Genomic DNA, 20,326 nt, shown 5'->3' with positions numbered 1-20,326 from the left:
TGGTACACACAGACATATAAGTGCAAGTTATTTTACCAAGGTGCCAAGGTTTTCAATCTCTGTGATATCATGACAAGACTCCTAGGAGACACGATGCCTTTGTTTTTGTGCCTCACCTCACTCTCTTCAAGTGGTTCTCCATGTAGTTTTCTGAGATATCTCTTTCTGCTAGCCATGTGGAAGTGCTCTGCCTGTGACTGACTCATTCATTTTTCTGTTAAGCCTTCCCAACCCTGCTGGTGGTAGAGACTTGCCTTCAGGTGCTCTGTAATCTTCATCTGTCAAAAGAATAACTAATTAAGAAGGAAGATCACAAACCCTGCTCATTAGAGATTATCTGAGTTGCCCAAGTGTGAGACCTTGCATGCCATCCTAGGAAAGCAAGTTGTGCGTTTCCTCTTCAGGATGTAAAGTCTTACAGGTACCTGCATGCAGCAAGCCTGATACTCTCTAGCACAAATTTTCCAATAAATTAATGAATCTGTTGTCTCTTAGCTTATGCCAGCTTTCTCTTTCACTTCCAGGGAGGACTCACTTTTCTGATATGGTTTGTTTCTGTTGTCAAATTGGCAGGAAAAAGCTGTACAACAGATATTTATGAAAAAAATAAAAAAGAAACCAAAGGGTTTTACCACATTAATGCTCTTCAGGTTTTGCAAAGCACAGCGTAGAACTAGATACTGAGTCTTATTTGACCCATCGCAGCATTTTCATCTTGTAGGCTTTTTTCTGTGCTGAACATGGCAGGCAAGGGAAATTATAGCGGGTCTGATGCCACTACAGGCTGGTGAGATAGAGGGAACTTGTGCATCACAGGATGCTCTGTTAAAGCCTTTGGTATCTTCTGCCTGAAAGATGTACAAGGTCCTAATACCTTTTTTTTTCTCCATTACATACCTGGTTAGATGAATTAGGATGTATTTATCTGGTCCCATGTGTTTCATTGCACGTGCAGCATCGGGGCTTATACTGCATAAGTACTCTGTCCTAACTTTGAAAGGCTGGTGACCCTGCCACTGTCATGGGACTTCCCATGCAAAATTTGGGGGACATTCTTGTGTTTGCAGATATTTACACCAATGACTGGGTACTCAAGTCTTCTGAAAATGACTCTTGCTCAGTAATTTTCCAGCCCTACCAATAAACTATGTAGGTATTTCCTATAATCTCCCAGTGGCTCTTGCGGAAGACAGTTACCTTTCTTGCAAGTTTGCAAGTTCTTGCCCCATCCTTTACAGAGGAGCAGTGGCAAATTATGCAGCTATTCAATTGCAGCTTCCTTATTAGACCATAATGTCAGCTATTCTTCCATCAGACGAGCCTCTCCTTGGGTATTTGTGCACGTCTCTGTGTGTGTGTGTCTAAGATGAAAAAGCAGAGAAGGCGTAACATATTTTAGATATTATTCTCCCTACATTAGCTCTACACTGTGTTTCCCACATAGGTCACTGGATTTCTTTTGTGCCTGTCTACCTAGTAATTGCCGTTTCCCCCAGGCTCTCATATGCTGGCATGTCCTGCCATGCCTGGGCTTCAGCTTTTCTGAATTTGTTAATTCTAGCTTTCTCTCTGAGCCTGTTATGTTTGGGTATCGTGCTTCTCACTCCAGGTAGCCTCACCAATATTTCTGGTAATTATTTCCCTAGCAAAACTAAAGAGGATTAGTTGTTTCATGATTTATCCGTTGCCTTTAAAATTATTGCTCTATATAGCTTTTTTTAATTACTTTTCAACCCTTTCCTACCAAGCATGAGCTTAGTTGCTCTTCCTACCTAGTTTGCAAATCTGTTTTTTGGCTTTTCAGCCTAGTCAATGTGTTCTTTATATAGCATTTGTTTTTGGCTTAACCTTTCTACCTAGTTATAGTCAAATTCCTTATCATAGACCCCATAAACCTGGACTCCTATCATAAATAATAGATCTTTATTGCAGATTTAAAAAAAAATGCTTGTAAAAAGTTGTTTTAGTAATGCCTACAGAAAAGTATAATATTGGATTTAGGTTCTTGTTTTCAGGTTTACAACCTGGGCAAAATGAACTTGTCACCTGTTTAAGCTAAACATGCTGCATTATATTCAGAAGGCAAAGGGACTTGGTAGGAACATTTCTTCTGGTCATTAACCAGACTTATAGGTTAAATAGCCAGTGCAGCTTTGAAATTCACAGGGCATCTGTTCAGTAACCAACCACATCTCTTTGCTGTGGGAAGCTCCATCTGGCGAAGATAAACTCCAGGAAGGCTGTCCTGTGCTAGGTCAGGGCTCTGCCTGGTGCAGGAAGCTGTCTGTGACAGCAGTCCGTCCTCGATGCATCCTCCTGGGCTCCGGGACTTTGCAGCTCAAGGACTGTCTAAGCCAGAGGCGGTATTTTTGTGATGAGTAGCCTTTACTATTTATAGATAGAGCAGTCAGTTCCATGTGATGATTTATGAATTATTAAAACACTTTTCTTAATCTTTCTATGAATTGTTCATATTAGCTTCTCAGCATCTGTGGGACTCGGAGTACACATGGCCACTGGAGCTGCCAGGAGTGTACGTTGGGAGTGAAAAAGGTATTGGAAGTGGAGGAAGACCTTGTGCAAGGTTAATAAAGAAATAAAAAAACCCAAAGCTATATATTCAATGAAAGCAAACAGGATGAGTAATGGTTTTGCAAAGTGTAATGCATATTCACAAGCTTCAGTTGGTATTTGTCATGAACAAAGTAATACTGAATTCAGTGACTGTGCCTGCAAGGAGCGGAGGGTTGAAAGAGAATGGAGGAAAGCTAGTTACGCTGGTCTCCTTTTCTGACCTGAGGTATTTATTTTTGTACAATTAGATGAACAAGAGCAGGACCAAATGTAGCATTTCTAAGGACTTAGCATAAGCCAACTTCATCCCACCATTTCAGATTTTTCAGGTGGTGGCTGGGGATCCTTTAGTCCATGCAAGCAAGGAAAAAAAAAAAGACAATGGAGGAGAGCAAGATTATTTGCTCCCAAAGTTTTAAAAAAAAGTAATATGGAGCACCAAGTCAGTGCTGCTGTTCCAAACCGTCACCTTTCACGTCAGCTTCAGATCTTAAATAAAAGCAATTGATTAGCTAGCTGATGCAGTTCTTTTTTTTAAAATGTTTCTGAGCACTGCCATTTTGTTCCTTATTTTGGATATGTCCTAGATTTGTGTGTCATGAACTTTGGTGGAGTCAGTTCTGTATTTTTCGCTAATGGGTTGGTCTTTTATTATTCTGCCCTTATTGTTACCTGTGCTGCATGTTCATGCAGTGGATATATAAACTGTACTTTTCCACAGGGACAAAACAGGCATGTCAGGAAAGAGGAATAAAAAGTCCAGAGAGGGTAGCTTTTTGCAGGCACAGAAAATGGCTTGCTCCCTAGCTGTAAATACTTTTTTTTTCCAAGTTTGCACAAAGATTGTTTTTCCCCAAATACACAGCAACTCTTTTAAGATGCTCCGGTGCTGTATGCTCCTGTTCTTCTATTACTTCTAGATACTGGGGGTGCCTGTTTGTGTTGGCTGTCTCTTATTTGCTCTTTGATCCTTGTTCACTTTCCCTTGTGGCTTATCTTGTGTTATTTTGTTGTAAAAATAATCTATTTGAATTTTGCTTTCTGACATGTGAAGACTGATGATTTTGTTACTCTTCTCTGTTCTGTTACTGCTTTTTCCTTTGTTTGGTGAGTTATCATTTGGGTATTTTCGTAGCTGGGGTTGAATAACAGGCTTATATCATCACAATGAATTTTTTTCATCAGACGCTCTGTTTGAACCTAACAGCTGTTATATATTCCTGAATATTTTTTGAACCTCATGTAAGGCTAATGGATGGTTTTATCGCATGTAGCTTCCTAAACAGTGTTCTCAGAGTCTCATTTTTTTTCTGTCACTGATATATGTTCCTTGCTGCCTAATGTGGCTGTCATGAGTCTGTCAAATGTTTACCTGCAGTGAGGTTTTATTCATCAGAGGGAAGACAGAAAAGTATTTTGGGGGGTGTACCACACCCTATCTCTTGTGTGAGCTGTGGGCTGCCTTAGCCCAAGGCAGACACCTGCACTCCCAAAGGGCTGTACCCTTTGGGTACAGGAGTGCCCCTGGGGTAATTGGCATCCCATGGTGGGGTGTGAATTTTGACCTTTCTTTTCCCACAAGTCCTCCGCTCTTGCCTTCCATATCAAAGTGAAGATGTCTTAGGAATTGGTATCAAATTCATGTGAATCTGGGGATCTTTTCTGCCGGCAGTTTTCAAAGCTTCAAAGCAAAGAGGCTTAGACTTCAGCCTCTTTGCATGTTTAAAGCATTACAACACAGAGAAATCTGTTTGGCCTGGATGGTTATTGATTCCTATTCTGTTCTTCGAACTACAAACACAGAATCGTGGGATGGCAGGGAACAGGAACGGAAGAGCCCTTGAGAGCCAGCTGGCAGAGCTGGCATCAGGCAGTACACTGGGAGATTTACAGTTGCTGAAAATATTAATCAGTGCTCTTAAACAGTTTCTTCTGTAATGTGCCTAATATATCAGGAGTGAGTTTAAGAGAGATTTGTGAGGGCTTGTTCCTCAGGGAGACTGTGAGTTGAGTTATATCTCTTTGAGGATGTGTTGACCCACAGTTGAGTATTTCTGATTTACACACTATAATTCTCCTTGACTTGCAAGTACTCCTGAAACAAAGGTCAGTAAAAAAGTCTCTGAACAATTATTTACCATTCTGAACAGGAATAGCAATAGCTTTTTCTATCCTAAGGCTCTTTGGTCCCCCTTCTTTCTGCAGCAGCACAGGTTACAGCTGCAGATATGCTGCTGGAAAACAGCTACACAAATTTGTATTTTGTAACTCATGCCAATCTCCTACTGAGCCGTCTGCTTTCTGAGTCTGTGCTCTCATCCTTTCTTAGCACTGAGAACTGCCCTTCACCCTATAGCCCATTTTAGAGGTTACTCCTAATTTTAACTTCTGTCTGGACTGAGGAAATAAATTTTCAACACATAAATTGGGAGCCAGGATTAATCCAATACTTATTTTGACAGTGATATGAAACCCATAAATGCATAATGCAGTCTAAAAACAACCTGCCTGAGCAATTAGCTCAGTAATCAGACATTTAAAAAACAGTGGCAGAAGAGCAGAGTTATGGATTAAGATGCATGATGATTTTCTTTCTTTAATAGAAAAGCATGCAGAATTTTAATTACGATCAGGAGATTTTACGTTTGCTGCAAGTACTCATGTGGGTTGCTAATGCAACAACTGTGGTTTGACAAGGAAGGACCTCACAAGGCAAGACTTGAAAACTGGCAGATAGGAATACAGTGACTATTTCATTTTGGGCCCTGCAAGAGAACACACATCTGAAATGAATATGTGACAAGTGGGGAGTATTGGATTTCTGTGTGAGGAGTTGACAAGTCAGACAAACAGCAGCCGTATATTATCTCTGATGGTGAAAAGATCACATCGTTTATAACCTTTGAAGCAACAGGAAAACTGAATGCAACATCATCTTATAATGATCTAAGAGAGAACTGTCTCTTTTTTTTTCTCCCTGGTTATATATAGCTGTTAGAGAGGGCCCTGCTGAGTAGAAAATGGAGCATATGATCAAGGGCAGTCCAGTGAGTCAATTTACTGACTAATACTGTAGATTATCATGTCAAATATATAGCACCAGCACTATGAACAATAATGAAGGCTAGTTTATTTCTTTCCTGTAAATTGAAATGAAGATGTGATTGGAATTGTCACACCTTGGATATATGAGCCAGATTCTCTTAATCATCCAAAACAAATTGCCTTATTCTTTATATTGACGTTTGTTTTAGGAGCCATTCCAAGATTGACAAGCTGAAACCATCTATTTAAATGTGTCAAACATGGTTAAAATATCCTCTAGGCTGCTGTCCCCTCAGGTGATGGTTCAATGGTCTTGCACTTTGAAATACCTGCTCCCCTCAGACCCAAAGAAGGGATAACTCAGCCTTTCATCCCGTGGGGAGAAAACATTTGGTGCATCGTCATGCAGAGACACTGTAAATGAGCTCTGGGATCATCAGTAAACCATCCAGCCATGAAGCCGACAGGGCAAGGGACTCATAGAAACCCCAGATGGCCATCGACAGGAGCCTTTACTTGCCTGGTCTTCTGTCTTCCCGTGCTTCAGAGTGTGAGTGAGCAAACACGAGGAGGGGCATATTGCCAGTGTTGTGCAGACTCCATGGGTTTTCTTCCATTATTTTTGTATTCTTTCCAAATTACATATCCATGTGTTTTGTAGGTTTGTTTATGATGTTGATCAGTAAGATGGTATTATCTTCTGTGATATCAAATTGAACACCACTTGAAGAGAAGGTACAATATGAAGTTAGCAATATGGTAAAACTTCCACTCCATACAGAAGGGGTTCATTTTAATTTAGCGATACAGTACTAGGGTTCTTGTATTTTGCTGGTGTCCAAGCTCCAGGTGAAAGTCTGATCACATTTTGTCTGTCAAAATTCTAGCATGAGCAAAAACTTAGGGAAATAATATGTGAATTGCAAGTCATTGCCATTCCTTCAGGGGAAAAAAAAGAGTACATAATCAGTGTTATTGATTTCTAAACTCCTTTCTCTAAGAAGAGAGCTGAGAGTAATTTGAGAGGCATTTATTAACTGCTTGCTAAAGATAAGTCACAAAGCCCAAATATTGCTTATCTGTTAAGTATAATTTCCTGAAGGTAGTGTGTAAACTAATATAGAAATTAGCACAGTGTTATAAATTTAGCACATATAAGGAAAAGCAGATGGTACTGCTGTGATTGGACATGTCACTGGAGCATTTCAGAGCATGCCAAAACTTTAATCTATTACTATTTGCATATACTACCATGTCACTCAGTTTTCAGTAGACTAGAACAACATGTACTGTGCACAAAAAGCAACTCTTTTTGCTGAGCTTTAAACTTCGAATAAAAACAAAATCCCACTTGCTGGTTTTGCAGCACTTACTGTGTTCATTTTCCAAAGCCTCCAAATGGCTCATGTTGCACGTTCTGGGCAGTCAGAACAAAGGCATAGACTGCTCCACGGGCCAATGCCCTCAGCGATCTTCAACTTTCTGTGCCAGGAATGAGGCGTGCTGTATGTCGTGTATGGTAGTGCAGATGAGCAGCAATAAATTTCAGAATGCTTTGTGGTACTGGAAACTCTTTGAGCAATTAAGAGCTCTGTGGATATCCAAATGTAGAAGGTTTTCATTTTAAAAAGTAAACTATTTCTTGATTATTCTTAAAAGGTAGAATAACACCTCTCATTTCAAAGGTGGACTTTGCAAGGTGGAGCTCTACTTTTATGATTTGTCTTTTCTTTGGAGGAAGACAATTTACCCATAAAGAGGAGAAAGGGACAAGGGCAGATAGGGGTCGAGGAAGGAACTTAATTTTCTAGGCAGAAGGCGGAGGTCACATACTTGGAAATCAGTGAGGATAAAAGCATCAAAGAGGAGATAGGCAAGAGCAGAACTGGGAATTAGTGAGGCAAAATGTGTGGTAGAAAAAAGTAAAAAAGGAGTCAAGAAGAGAAGAGACAGGTGCAGAAGGAAAGAGACATGGAAGCAAAAGGACCAAGAGTGATTACTGAATACCATTTCCTTAATCAACTTGCCTGTGTTTCACATTACTGATTTTAAGACCCATTCATGTTTCCAGCTCATGGGACAAACAAATCAGATTAATGCCTACTCGTTATAAAGGCACAGCGTGTGTGCTATCCTATCGTGCAGCATTTAGGATGCCCCCAAATCCATCATCTTGTCTGATTCTGGTAGAGTGCTCCTGCCTGGTACTCATGAGGCTATTCGATGTCCAGTGAAGTAGAAACCTGTGTTGCTGGGTCTCCCTTTGTGTTGGAGGACTCCTGCATCTCTTAATTCTCTGGCTTACTGGCATATTTTGAGAACATGATCCTTCCCCTGGTGTTATCCCCTCACAAAAGTAGGACTGCAAGGTCAGGTGGTCATAGGCCCTCAGAGTGAGTCCTGACCTCTTCAGTATACCCAAGAGCAGGCTTCTCCAGAGCTCCAGCACTGCAAACACTGATCTAGAATTACTCCAGGACACATAAAAGATGAAACATATGATGGGCACATTTCAGGAAGGCTGCTGGCATAGCAGCCCTTTATTTTGTTGTTATTCTTGCACTCTCTCCTCTAGATAAATTAATTGGACATTTCTTCTCCCATTTTCCTTTATATTCCTGAGCAAAACCTGAGTTCAGATGAGAGTCTGAGGTCCATTCCCCAGAAGACCTCTTCCACTGCTGTAGCCATGCTTCCACATTTCATCTGCCTGTACCTCTCAGTACTGACTTTTCTTACATACTGTTAAACCCATTGTTTCAGGTTATTCTTTAATCAATTTTGCCAAATAATAAAAGTTCATCACCAGGCGATCTGTTGCTTAGCTACTGGCCTGGGCAGCTGATCTCCTGGAGAGTTGCCAGCACCCCACCACAGAGCCTGCTCGTGGGCAGAGAAGATTGGGAAGGTTTAATGACCCTTGCTCATGCCTTCTGTATCCCTGCACCTCAGAACTGCATTTCTATCTGAAGGGGAAAAGCTAGCAGACAATTTAGCATTTTAGGAAGTTATTCAAAATGGAGTTTGCAGTTTGATAAATGCTCTGGAGGGAGATCCTAACCTTAAGCTGGAATACAAAAATTTTCGCTAGGTGGACTTCCCACCAACAAGTGCCTTTAGGGAATACAAAAGGCATTAGGTGATGAAATTAAGCAGATGCTTAATTAATTAATTAATTAATTAAATTAAACAGATGCCCACATGTATGTACACATACATGTGTGGGTGCATACAGATTGTGTGGGTGTGTATATTTATGTATGTGTGCATGTTCATGTGTGTGTAATACAGTAAGAGAAAAACTATCAAACCCATTTTAAATGAAATCTTATTCCATTTCTGGTGTATGCATACTTCCAATGACCTTGTAGGATTTCTGAGTGCCATTGAATTTTACCTCATGATGAATATTTATTTTGCTGTGAAAAAATAATGTCAGAGTTTTATAGAGCAACCCTCATAGAAGCAAATCAAAATGAAAATACAGAAGTAGAAGTCTATTTGTGTAGGAAATTTCTAATATATTCAAACAGTCAAGATGTTTCTAAGATGCAACAATTTAATTTTTGAAACAAGTTTGAAGTGCAGATAGCTGGCAAATACTTTGTTTAATTCAATCATACTTCAGAGCTATGTAAAAACATCTAGAGAAATCCAGATTGAGATCTTGACTAACAACAAGAACTAAATGGTATGCAAAGCCAGAAAGGATAATTTGTGTAACAGAAGATAAGAAAAGAAAACCGACTGCAAAACATTATTTATTGGAAGTCTGGTATTAAGAACTGATAATTGGAAAAGGAAGGCATTTATTTATCAGTTGGCTTGTCTCCTCAGGAAAAAAAAAGCACACACACACACACAACTTATAAAATTTGCGTGTGTACATTTTATGATTATTCAGATATTCTTGACTATTTTTAGGTACAAAATTTAAATTATTAGCATAATTTGCAATATTTAATTCACTTTGTGCAGTATTTGCATAAATTAAATGCATGAAGTCTGCCTGAGAAAGCTCTGGTAATCTCCCTCTGCGCTGGTCGGGGCTTGTTCTGGGTATTTGTTGTAGCGAATGACTTGAAGGAGAGAATCCAACAACAGAGAGAAAAAAAGCCTCTTCCTTCCCCTTGTCTTTCCCCTACCTGCTTCCCCTTCCCCTTCCATGCACTGAGCAGGAGACAGCCAGTGCTCAGCGAGGGGCACAGATGCCACAGGTCCCAGTGCTTCATCCCCAGCCCTGGCCCAGGACACGAGGGACGGCATCCACTGTCCCTGGCCTGCCGTGAGCTGGGCTGCGGATCGGCCCCGAGAACTGGTATAGCTGAGGGAATCAAAACACGGGTCTGAAAAAATCCCCTGCAATGCATTGTTCTAGAGAGTAATCTGCATCAATTAAATAGTGAGTGCTGTTTATGGGCCCTATATGCACATATACACATTTTTCTTTTTCTTTTTTTTTTTTTTAATTTTGACTGTTTAACAAATGAGGTACTCTGAGATGCCACGGTCAGGGCACAGGGGTGCTCTAATAAACTGATCTAAGATCATTACAGCTGAGGCAGAGACCAGTAAGAAATTTCCCAAAGGTGCAATAAAAACTATCTTCCCCAAAATATTTAAATCTGCTTGGAGAGAAGCAGCAGAGAACCTGATGGGAAAAATCATGGAGGGGTGGGCACTCAGATGTCCTCATCTGCAGCTGGGAGCTGGGAGCTCGGCTTCCCCATGTGCTATGGTGGCAGGTTCCCCAAGCCTGTCACACAGCCGGGGCAGTGTGTACCCTTGTCCCAGATGTGACTTGCCAGGCGGTGTTGGCCCTGCAGCAGATTTCAGGACAGGAGAGCGCTGAAGTCTGAGGCTGGTGCTTGAATGTTGCCAACAGGCGGCAGGTGAGAGAGTCTGCTTGTGCCCCATCTCATCTCTCCTGAGGCAGATGTTTTGCAGAGAGCAAGAGAAAGAGGGAAATGTGAATTTTAGGTATGTTTCCTTTGGAGTTTTAGGTTTTTGACGTTCTAAAATTTTAGCAAATATAGTCTTGCTTTACATTATTTTGCTCTGATGCGTCCATTAACCACTATTCCATGTTCTGGCTGAAAGTGTCATATATTTAAACATTAGCTTTGCAGTTTGCTCAGCCTTGCATGCAGACAGCATGAGCAGAAATTAGTTGCCCTGTATCTGACAGATTTCTGGTCAGAGCAGATTATCCTTCAAATCTAGGTCATTAACTTGTAATTGTCTGATGTAGAACAGACTAATGTGCCATTCTCCCTATAAACTGGCCAACCTCTGCTTTCATCAGAGAGACTGGCAGAAGAGCAGTCAAGTTATCCAAGAGTATCAAGTCTCCAGACTTCACTGTCCTGAGAGGATTTAATATCCAGAGAGATGATGTCTATAGGACACACACAGATACTGGGTCTAGATATTTTAAGGCACTACTTTCACTTAAAACAAAGGGGAACCAAGGCACTGTGTCAGGAATAGATCTGCTGTTACTTAGGAGCTATAACTCTATCACAACATTTATGATGCTGTGCAACACAGCAGTTCATCTGGCTCTCCCTCCCTCCCCTAGAATTAAAATATTAATTATATTATATATAAAACATGAAGTTGAATAATAAATTTACATTAACTGTGTTTGCAAAATTGAGAGAAGGAAGCCTTGCTTTACTAAAGAAAAAGGAAAGTCTTTTTTTTTTTCTGTAGCAAACCAATCACCCTTACTGACTGTATAACCTTCATTATTAAAGTAATCCTTGAAAAATTTAGATTCCACTTAAAGATATTTCAAGCCAGGAAAATATTTTGCTCCACAACATGTTTAAATTATGTTACTCTTAAAGTTGGATAATGTTCAATTCCTACTCGAAGTGGGCAAAGCCACATTAACTACCATTTCATTATTGTATTAACAACAGTTCACTTGCTGTTCTTAGAGAATGGGTAAGTAAATCACTCATGCTTCAGAGATTCTTCTGCTGTTTACTGGCGATAGGAGGTATTATTAAACACAGTTTTCTAAAACAAGCCTAAATTTGTTCATTGGAAACCCTTACTGAAGATAACAATGGCCAATTTCTCTTCCATAAATTAAAATGTCAGTGCTATTTATAATACAAGGTCTGTTTTACTTAGATTTTATAAGGCATGAGTGTCCAAATGAGAGAAAAAACAAACCTCAGTGAGCAGGAAAATCGGTGTTAAGAGAGGCAGAAAAGAGGTAAACACCACTTTCACACACGGAATGGTGGGCCCTGTCCACGAGCAACATCATTCAGTAGGATCGTTCAGAAACTGCTTATGTTTTTAATGAAAGACCATGGTGATTATTTAGAAAAAACAATACTTAGGGGAAATTCTGGGATGTGTTTGATCTATACTTTGGGCAGGATTGAGGTGAGAAACTGACAATTTTACATCACCTTCTGCTCCTCTGAAGCCTGCATTAAGGAGGAGTGGGAACGGCATCTGGCACAGGTGGGTTGAGATGCAGGGCTCTTCAGGGTGGAACAAATCAGAGAAGTCTGTAGTGACTCTTTATTACCAAATGCCACCAGAGCTTGCTCCGACTTCACTTTTTCCTCCCATCTAAGGAACTGGTAAGCATAGGTTTGCTACATAAGAGTAACCCCTTTCTGCATCAGCAGAGTTTAGCCTCAAGGTAGAACTAGGTGAAGACAAAAAAATTACACTCAAAGTACTAAAAACTAGTGGAAACACAGGACATTTCAACATTAGCTCCAGCTCCCAGCATATTATTCATAGGTGGAAGACCTGAATTCCCATAGGACATGCTATATTTAGTGAGAAGGAATGGCCTCTGTTCCAGGATGCTTTCTCCAGCAGTGGTCTGGCATGGATTTTAAGACAAATTGTATTTAAAAGCTCCAAGACAAACCTAGAAGGACTTTTCTGTCTTCTGAAAATAACCAACCAACAGTGCACTTCTGTATGAACTAGGCTGCATTTCCAATAGCTGCATATGAACCTATGAATCTGTGCCGTTGTGCTATTTTCATGCTCTGAAATGCTCTTTCGCAATGATTTACACAGATAAATAAAAGATAACTTCCTTTTTAAGAATAAGTTCTTCCCTTCTCCCTCGTAGAGTCATTGTATTTTATCCTATTTCCTGCCTTGAAAAAAAAAATACAGCCCCCCCATAACCTTCTCCCATTCCTACCATTTATTAACATTCACCATGATTTTATGAACTCTGTGGTATCCACCCCCCAAATACTTTTCTAAGCTTTTCTAAGCTGAAGATGTCTCATCTACTTTGCTTGTCCTCGTGAAGAAAAAGTTTTTTAGCATCCTTGCTGCTCCCCTTCATACTTCACCTAATTCTGCTTTACTGAGTTTGGGTGACAAGAAATGCTCCTGACGTTCAAAAACTGATCACGCTGTGAGTGGATAAAGTGGCAGTATGATGTTTTCTGTTTCATTTGCCCATTGCCTGATGGCTGCTTAGCAGAGGACTAATGTCAAAAGCACCTATGTGGGAATTCCCCAAACTCCTACCCAGGAAAGAACCAATTTTGAGCCCATTAGCTTCTATGTGCAATTAGGGTTATCTTTTGCAATGTGCTTTACCTTGCACTTATCAGTCCTGAACTTCACTAACTGCCTTTTTCTTACTGAGTCACTCAGCATTTAGGAATCCTTCTGGAAAGCCTGGCTTAGATTTGTCCGGTTTGAATAGCCTGTTTCACCTGCATTCCTTCCCTTGGAAGCCTTCATCCCATTTCATTTATAAATCTCTCCCTTGTTACTGGGTCTTGCGCAGATTGTTGGGGATGCCCTCCAGTGAATCCCTCAGTTATAAAATTGATCTTTTACTCCTAAACTCCATTACTGCCTTTTAAACAGTTAATCTATGAAAGAACCTTCCACATCATCTCCTGACATTTAGTTTTGTGAGAGCCTTCTGTGGGGAACCAAAGAGGATTTGAAAGTCCAGGCATGATTCTCAGCTGAACTCCCTTCATTCACATACTTAATGACTCCTGAGAACTGAAATCATGTAAGCACGACCGTCTTTGCAAAGCTACACCATGAATTATGTAAAGTACTGAGAGATGGGAGGTGTCTCAAAATCGTAAAGATGATTTAGGAATGAAATCTCCAAAGCTATTTTGGTGTCTCATTCCTATTGATTCCATTTTGCATTCAAGTCTGAATTTATTGTAGTTTTCTAACTTCGTGCTTATGAATGTGAAAAGGAAAATTTCCCTGATGTTCTCTACCCTATACCTAAAATTAATCTCCTATGTCCTTGAAATTTAATTAAACCAGATAGTGTTTTAAATCGTTTGCCCACCATATGTTGGAAAAAGAGTAGCAAAATTAAATGAATAAATCACATCAGAGAGTAAATTAAATACACTGTTTGAAGCCAGCCTCTCTCTCATTTTCCTCATTGTTAAAACTGAGTCAATGTTGACAATAAGCATTTAAAAGTGGTCAGGACAAAGTGCTTCAGAATGCGTTGTACAGAAATCTGGGCATACAAGGCCGTGAATGGGCTAGATTTTCTAAAGGTTTTTTCCCAATCCTGATTGCTTTGGTGTGAAGCTGGTAGTATGAATTACATTCTAGATCTGATGGAGTAGAAATAAAAGATTTACAAAGATGGAAGGTGAAGAAAGAAAACTATGTCAGAAATATAACCCCCCTGATTTACCTGTTGCCTACTGTAAAGTTAAGTCAAGAGAAGCTTATTTCCTTACTTTGTAAAGCACAGACAATGATTAAATTCATAAAGGGAAATTAAAAATTGAGACAAAATTGTTATTTCTTGTTTGATGAAAATTGTTTATAGCCAACACCTAAGCATGTTCAGTATGACACCGTAAGATAATACACATAAACCTATATAGTTGAAAAAGCATTTGTAGAAAGCATTGCCCATATCTCAGGAAATGAAATTAGTTTTCAAAGGATAATTTTTCTAAAATACTCAGGAATGTGAACATGTGAGAGGAAACCAGCAAAAGAACACTTTCATCTTGCTTTTTTTTTTTTCTCTTTCTTATCCTAGCTGTGACCCTTTTCCCCATGTCTTTATCAAGGACAGATTGAATTACGACTACATATTAGGCAAGACTAACTTCACATCCCTTTAGAAGGATAAAGTGAACTATTTCAATGGCAGTGGATTCTGCCACTCCAGTTGATGTCCAGTGGCTTCCAGCTGCTCTTTGATTTTGGTTTTAAAATCTGTGAAAACATAAATAGCCTGGGATTTAAGCAAGTGAGATCATGTCTGGTTTAAAATGAATGCAAGTTTTATGTGTAATCTGACTGAAATAATGGTAGAAATATTTGCCAAGTCATTTGCACTATTTTACCAGTGACTAAGCTGGTGAACAGCACAGATTGAAGACTGTCTTTGGATGAGTCTCCATGGTAGGGTATGTCAGATGGTGTGAACTGAATATGACCTTGAGAATGAAGAGTGACTCTACAACCACGTCAGAGGGTACCCTAGGCTGATTGCCCAGTAGTTCACCAAGCCTGTAGGTTACAGGAAGATATATCCACTACATTAAGGGAAGGTGCTTGGGGTCAGTTATTGATCTCACATATTGAAACTTGAAAAAAAAACCAAGGTGTTCTCTTTGCCAAAGGATCTAAATTCTGTTTTCTTTCTCCATGGCTATTCCCCAAATTTCTTTATAAGTAACAGAATGTTGGAAGACAGGAAATGTCAAACTGTAGCTTTGCCATATGATTATGGTGGTTTAGAGACAGGGTTTTTTAACTACATCTGTACTGCTAAAGTAAATCACGTCAGGGATTTTATTGTTCCTGAGGCCAGCTATCACCACATGGCTCATGACCACAGTGCATAGCGTTAGTCCCCAGTGGAGCAGGTTCATCTCGGAGGAAAGCTTGTTGGCATGATCCACACCGGAGTGAGCTAACCCACAAACAGTGTGGACAATAAAGCACCAGTACTTGGGTTATCCCCAGCACCCTTCAGCAGTAGGGAGGAAGCCTTTCTGTCCCTAGTGTGTCATTTTGGGTGGAACCAGTTTAAGAGCTCAGGGGGACAATAGGACACACACCTGACTGCAGCCTCCTGGGAAAAATACCCTCCTAGCAGAGATGTGTGGGTCTCAATCTCTGCAGGGTTTTATTGTTAATTTTCAACACCATTGGCCAATTTCATTGGAGAGGGCAGAGACCTCAGCACCCCAAGATCTTTCAGGTGATGTCTGGTCAGGTGGGAGAGCTCTGATGGGGTGAGGCCTTGCTGTGAGACTGCAGATGCTGGTAGCGCTCAGAGGGCAGGCAGGTGCCGGACTGCAAAGCCCCTTTGGCTCCTGGGGGTTTTACTGCTGAATATGACATGGTGGCTATGGAGCTGCAACACCTCCAGGGATAGAGGTGGGACTGCAAGGACTGTAGCTTTCCTTGCTTCCAGTGGCATTTAGATCGCAACAGCTACAGCTTAGGTGTCTCTAGTGTTAAGTTTTTGTAAGAGTTAATATCGAACGTAGAAACAAGTGGCAGGGTAGAAACACAGCACCATTCTCTTAATTAAGTATTTAGCCTTTGAAAAAAGTTTTCCTATTAAAGTTTAAGAAAAAGCTATGTAAACACACACATTTTTGTAACCAGCAAGCAGCTCCATGGTGGGAGAACAGGTAACAAACTGATCCAGATATTTATCAGGGAGAAGGAGATTCTGGTCTGCTCAAGCAGAGAAGGAAACAGAGCATGTGTTCCTCATACCCCAGGTGAATGCTGCACTTCTTGTATCCAGAGTAAATCAGCATCTACTGCAGTCCTAAATAAAAAACAGCATGGGGACTGGGCACACTTCCCTCTTGATTTTGTGAGAAAGAAGTGGCACAGCCACAGTCTGGGGGGGAAAAATCATGGCTCTAAATTCCATTGGGAAACAAGTAGCTCCTTAGGAGTTGCTAAAGGTTGGGTAAATTTTAAACATCCCTGTCCATAATCTCAGATGTCTTCCCACTTGAGTTACAACAGTGTTATCTCAAAAGCAGGGCTGTTACATTGAAGACGAATTGCTCAACCCCATGCAACAAATCTGTGACCGAGCAGGGCACAGTGGAAGCTGGGTCTCTCCAAGTCCTGTGCTGAGTTAGTACAATTTTTTTCCTCCCACAGATCCCTCATGAGTATCAGGAATTAGTTTTCTAAAAAATGAATGAAGTACATATGGCAACACAGCTGCTGAAAATCTGTTACCCTTTTTAATCACCTCTCATGTCCTGGACATGCATTTTATCCTTCAAACTCAGTAAAAGGGAAAGTGCTGTGAGGCAGGCAGCTCCCTGTATTATTGGGGGACTTTGTGGTGTTATGGAACAGTCATGGAAGAGAGGCCTTGCCTATAAGACTATCCAGAACTTAGGTCTCAGTGGGTTCATCTTTGAAATACTTTACATATTTATAATCACTAGGACAAGCAGAATTTCATAGTTTTTACAGAGGGACTGAAAACTGTAAATAAATAAAATTGAAAAAGGAGAGGACCGTGCTTCTTTTTCTTAGTGATGGTGAGCTTTGGAAATGAAAGGGATATAAACCCTAGATAAGTGCTCAAACAGCCTTGCAATACCACATTTTTCTACCTACTCGTGGGTACACTGTAGAATAGTCCTCAGGCTGAAGTGACAGGGACTCTAAAGCACTTTTACTGCCTATCCTCCTTCCATAAACACTCAATGTCATAAGCAGTCAGAGTGACTATTTCTCTTGTGGTAGCCTTGGACCACACTACTGGTTATTCACGTTTGCATGTCAGCTCCAAGGAAAGAAAAGCAAGTCTGGTGATATATTCAGTTCCAATGCTGGGGCTGTGGGGAGAGGAAAACGCAATTATTGAAAGGGGTGCTTCTGTGAAGGAGCAGTGATTTACATCCCAAATAGGCGTAAATTATCCTCCCTTCCCACCCTCAAGTTCAGCAAATGTACTCCTTATTCAATATCTTGCTGCTGTGATGTTTTTTCTTGCAGTCTCTGCAAGATCATAAGGCTGTGGTTTAGTGAGAGATATGAAGGAGTATTCCCTGTGAGGGAGTGGGCCCCTTTTGAGCCCAATAAGCAGTCATTTTAAGTCAACAATGAAGTATTTGGTCAGCTGAATAGAAGGTCTTTAACTAGGGCAAGCTGCTGGACCTACAGGTCATCCCTGCTGGAATGAAAAAGAATAGAGTTGCTTGTTTGTTAGTTTTGAATCCCTCATGGAGGGCTGCCAGTGACTGTTAAGTTGTGTATTATTGTGCTATCAGACAGGAGAAACAGCAGTGAGAATTTACCAGCACAGTCACAAGCCTTTCATCACACAGTTACATGGTATATAAAGTTCAGTGGTAGTTACTCACCTTTCCAAAAACAAATATTACCCACTCAGACAAGAGAGAGAATGGATTTCTGCAAGATGAGCTCATGCTATTGCATCTAACTCCTTATTACCACTAAATCCAAGTGCCCAGTACACTTTAATGTACTGATTATCAAAGTGCTCTTGTGAGAAAGGAGGGACCGTCATCTATCCTTGTTTCATAGATCGGAGATGGCTGCGGTTAGACTGAGCCATGGAAACACAGGCAAGGAGCTTGGACCCCCGGATCTCTGGGTCATTCAATTCAACCTGGCCAGAGCAGACTCCCTGCTGCCAACATGACCGTGTTTCCTCCCCGCAGCAAGCCCAAGGAGAGTGATGAGAAACCTGAGTCAGATCTCTTCCCTATGGGTTTGGGATACAGCCTGCTGCTCAGGGCAGCTGATTTAGCCATAGCTAGAGAAATTAAAGCTCTGATTCACAAACACTGTCAGTCACCTGATTTCCATGTGGTTTTATGTGACTTTTAATTGCTTGCTTGTCTTTGAAATCTGGACTTTGTATCATAGCTTACCTAGCTGATTTTCTTAGGTGTTTTGGAGAGGTGCACCTCAACTACTCAAGTATATGGCATGCTTGACAGACAACTGACTGTGTCTCTTACTTGTCTTCTTTATCCCTTAGGAAGATGAAGTTGCTCGTGAGAGTCGATTCAATTTCAGTGGCTATGGCATGGGTCACTGTCTCCAAGTCAAAGATGGCACAGCAGTCAAGGCAACTGCACCCAATCCACCTCCGGCACCACCAAAGGATTCAGATTCCATCAAAAAGAAGTTTGTTGACCGGGCAAAAAGGATTGATACAATATCACGCGCTGCATTCCCACTCGCTTTCCTCATTTTCAACATCTTTTACTGGATTACATACAAAATTATACGGCATGAGGACATTCACAAGAAATAGGCAACTCTAGTTTGCCAGGACTTCTTAGCCAAAGTTATCCACATGTAAATAAACAGTGAAATGTCTTTCTGTCATTTGGACTAAGGTTTTCTTCCCCCTCGCCAAGGACACTGAAGAAAAAATGAACAAAGAGGAAAAGAAATATAGACGGAAAAGTGGTTGCATGAAAAAATATGCCATGAGACCAGTCAATAAAGGCTCCCCTTATGTACTCTGTGTTGTTCTTCCAGATTCAGCATTGATCAGACATCTGTTAATGGGGCCAAATTTTACCCAACTTTATCACCAAGATATTATCTTTTAAAACAAAAAAAGAAACAAACAGTTCCCCTAAAATATCTACCAAGAGACTGTGGTGGCTACAGTACAGTGAGTTATAGGAGGACCAAACTTTTTCAGGATAATGTTGCCTTTCTATTTGAAACAAGTCTACTGAGCTACATTCCATGACCATGTCTGTAGTTAGTGGTTTCACCAAGGAGTCCTTTTGTGGGTTGTAAATTATTTCTACTGACAGGGGAGAGGAAAAGAAAAAAAAAAATTTATACTTTACTATCCTTGTGGGTGTGCATTTTAATATTATCTTGCTTTACTAGAATTGTAATTTTGGAGTTGAACTTGTGTGTCGTGTGATTTATTTGATAGTTGACACTCCAAAACCAGTGAAACTTCCCAGTTTATTTTTGTTGGAAGACAGTGCACTTACTTAATTTTATTTCTGCTGATTTTACATGCAACTTGAGGTGCCAAACTGTATTTTACCTATTGTGCTACCCTGTACCACACTACTTAGTAAGAACTTGTTTCCTCAAGAGTGTAGCTCAGTTTAGCATTGAGTTTCTATTACTGCTCTCATTGTAGCTGCAATCAATAGCTCTGTAGGTAAACACAACTTGTTTACAGACCTCTGATTTATATCTTTACTCAAAGTGGCTATCATTTTAAATATCATTAATTAACCTAAGAATTTTAAAACTGTACTGTGATTTTCAGAACCTGTTACCTTTTGGTGCCAGATCTGCGTTATTCAAATCCTTGCTATATGTTTTAAAGTAGAAAATTAAAAAAAAAAAAAAGATGGTATTTTTGCTTACACAGAAGATGACAACCTGTAACATAAGATGAATCAAACATTAAAATTTTACACGTGCTGTAAAAGGGTTTATTAAAAAAAAGGTATTTGTTCAATTTCAATAAAGCTAAATGTGGTACTAACATTCCTTCACTCTTTTCTTCATTTGCAGCAGAGGGCTGTTCTCGCCAGGGCCCAGCTTTTCCACTGCTCTGTCAGCAGAAAGAGGGTGAAAAGCAACCTTCTGCTGACCTGGCTTAGCAGGCCAAATTTTGCTATCTATTCTGCTCCAAAGGGGCTTTTGCAGCCCCTGGGAGTATGTCAAGGACTGTGTCAGAAAC

The 20,326-nt window shown here is 40.4% G+C and overlaps 1 protein-coding gene across 1 annotated transcript in view; it reads left to right on the top strand.

The window, feature by feature from the left end:
• Window positions 1–20,117, top strand: part of GLRA2 (glycine receptor alpha 2) — a 128,197-nt gene extending 108,080 nt beyond the window's left edge. Inside the window, exon 9 of the mRNA XM_064475090.1 lies at window positions 18,635–20,117. Within this exon, the coding sequence (XP_064331160.1) occupies window positions 18,635–18,913 (279 nt within the window). The 3' untranslated portion in view covers window positions 18,914–20,117. The remainder of the gene's footprint in view (window positions 1–18,634) is intronic.
• The last annotated feature ends 209 nt before the right edge of the window (window positions 20,118–20,326 follow it).

The sequence above is a fragment of the Phalacrocorax carbo genome, chromosome 1 (genome assembly GCF_963921805.1).
Source record: "Phalacrocorax carbo chromosome 1, bPhaCar2.1, whole genome shotgun sequence".
NCBI lineage: Eukaryota > Metazoa > Chordata > Aves > Suliformes > Phalacrocoracidae > Phalacrocorax > Phalacrocorax carbo.
The sequence above is the reverse complement of the archived record's forward strand: the minus strand, read 5'-3'. Positions and strand labels throughout refer to the sequence as shown.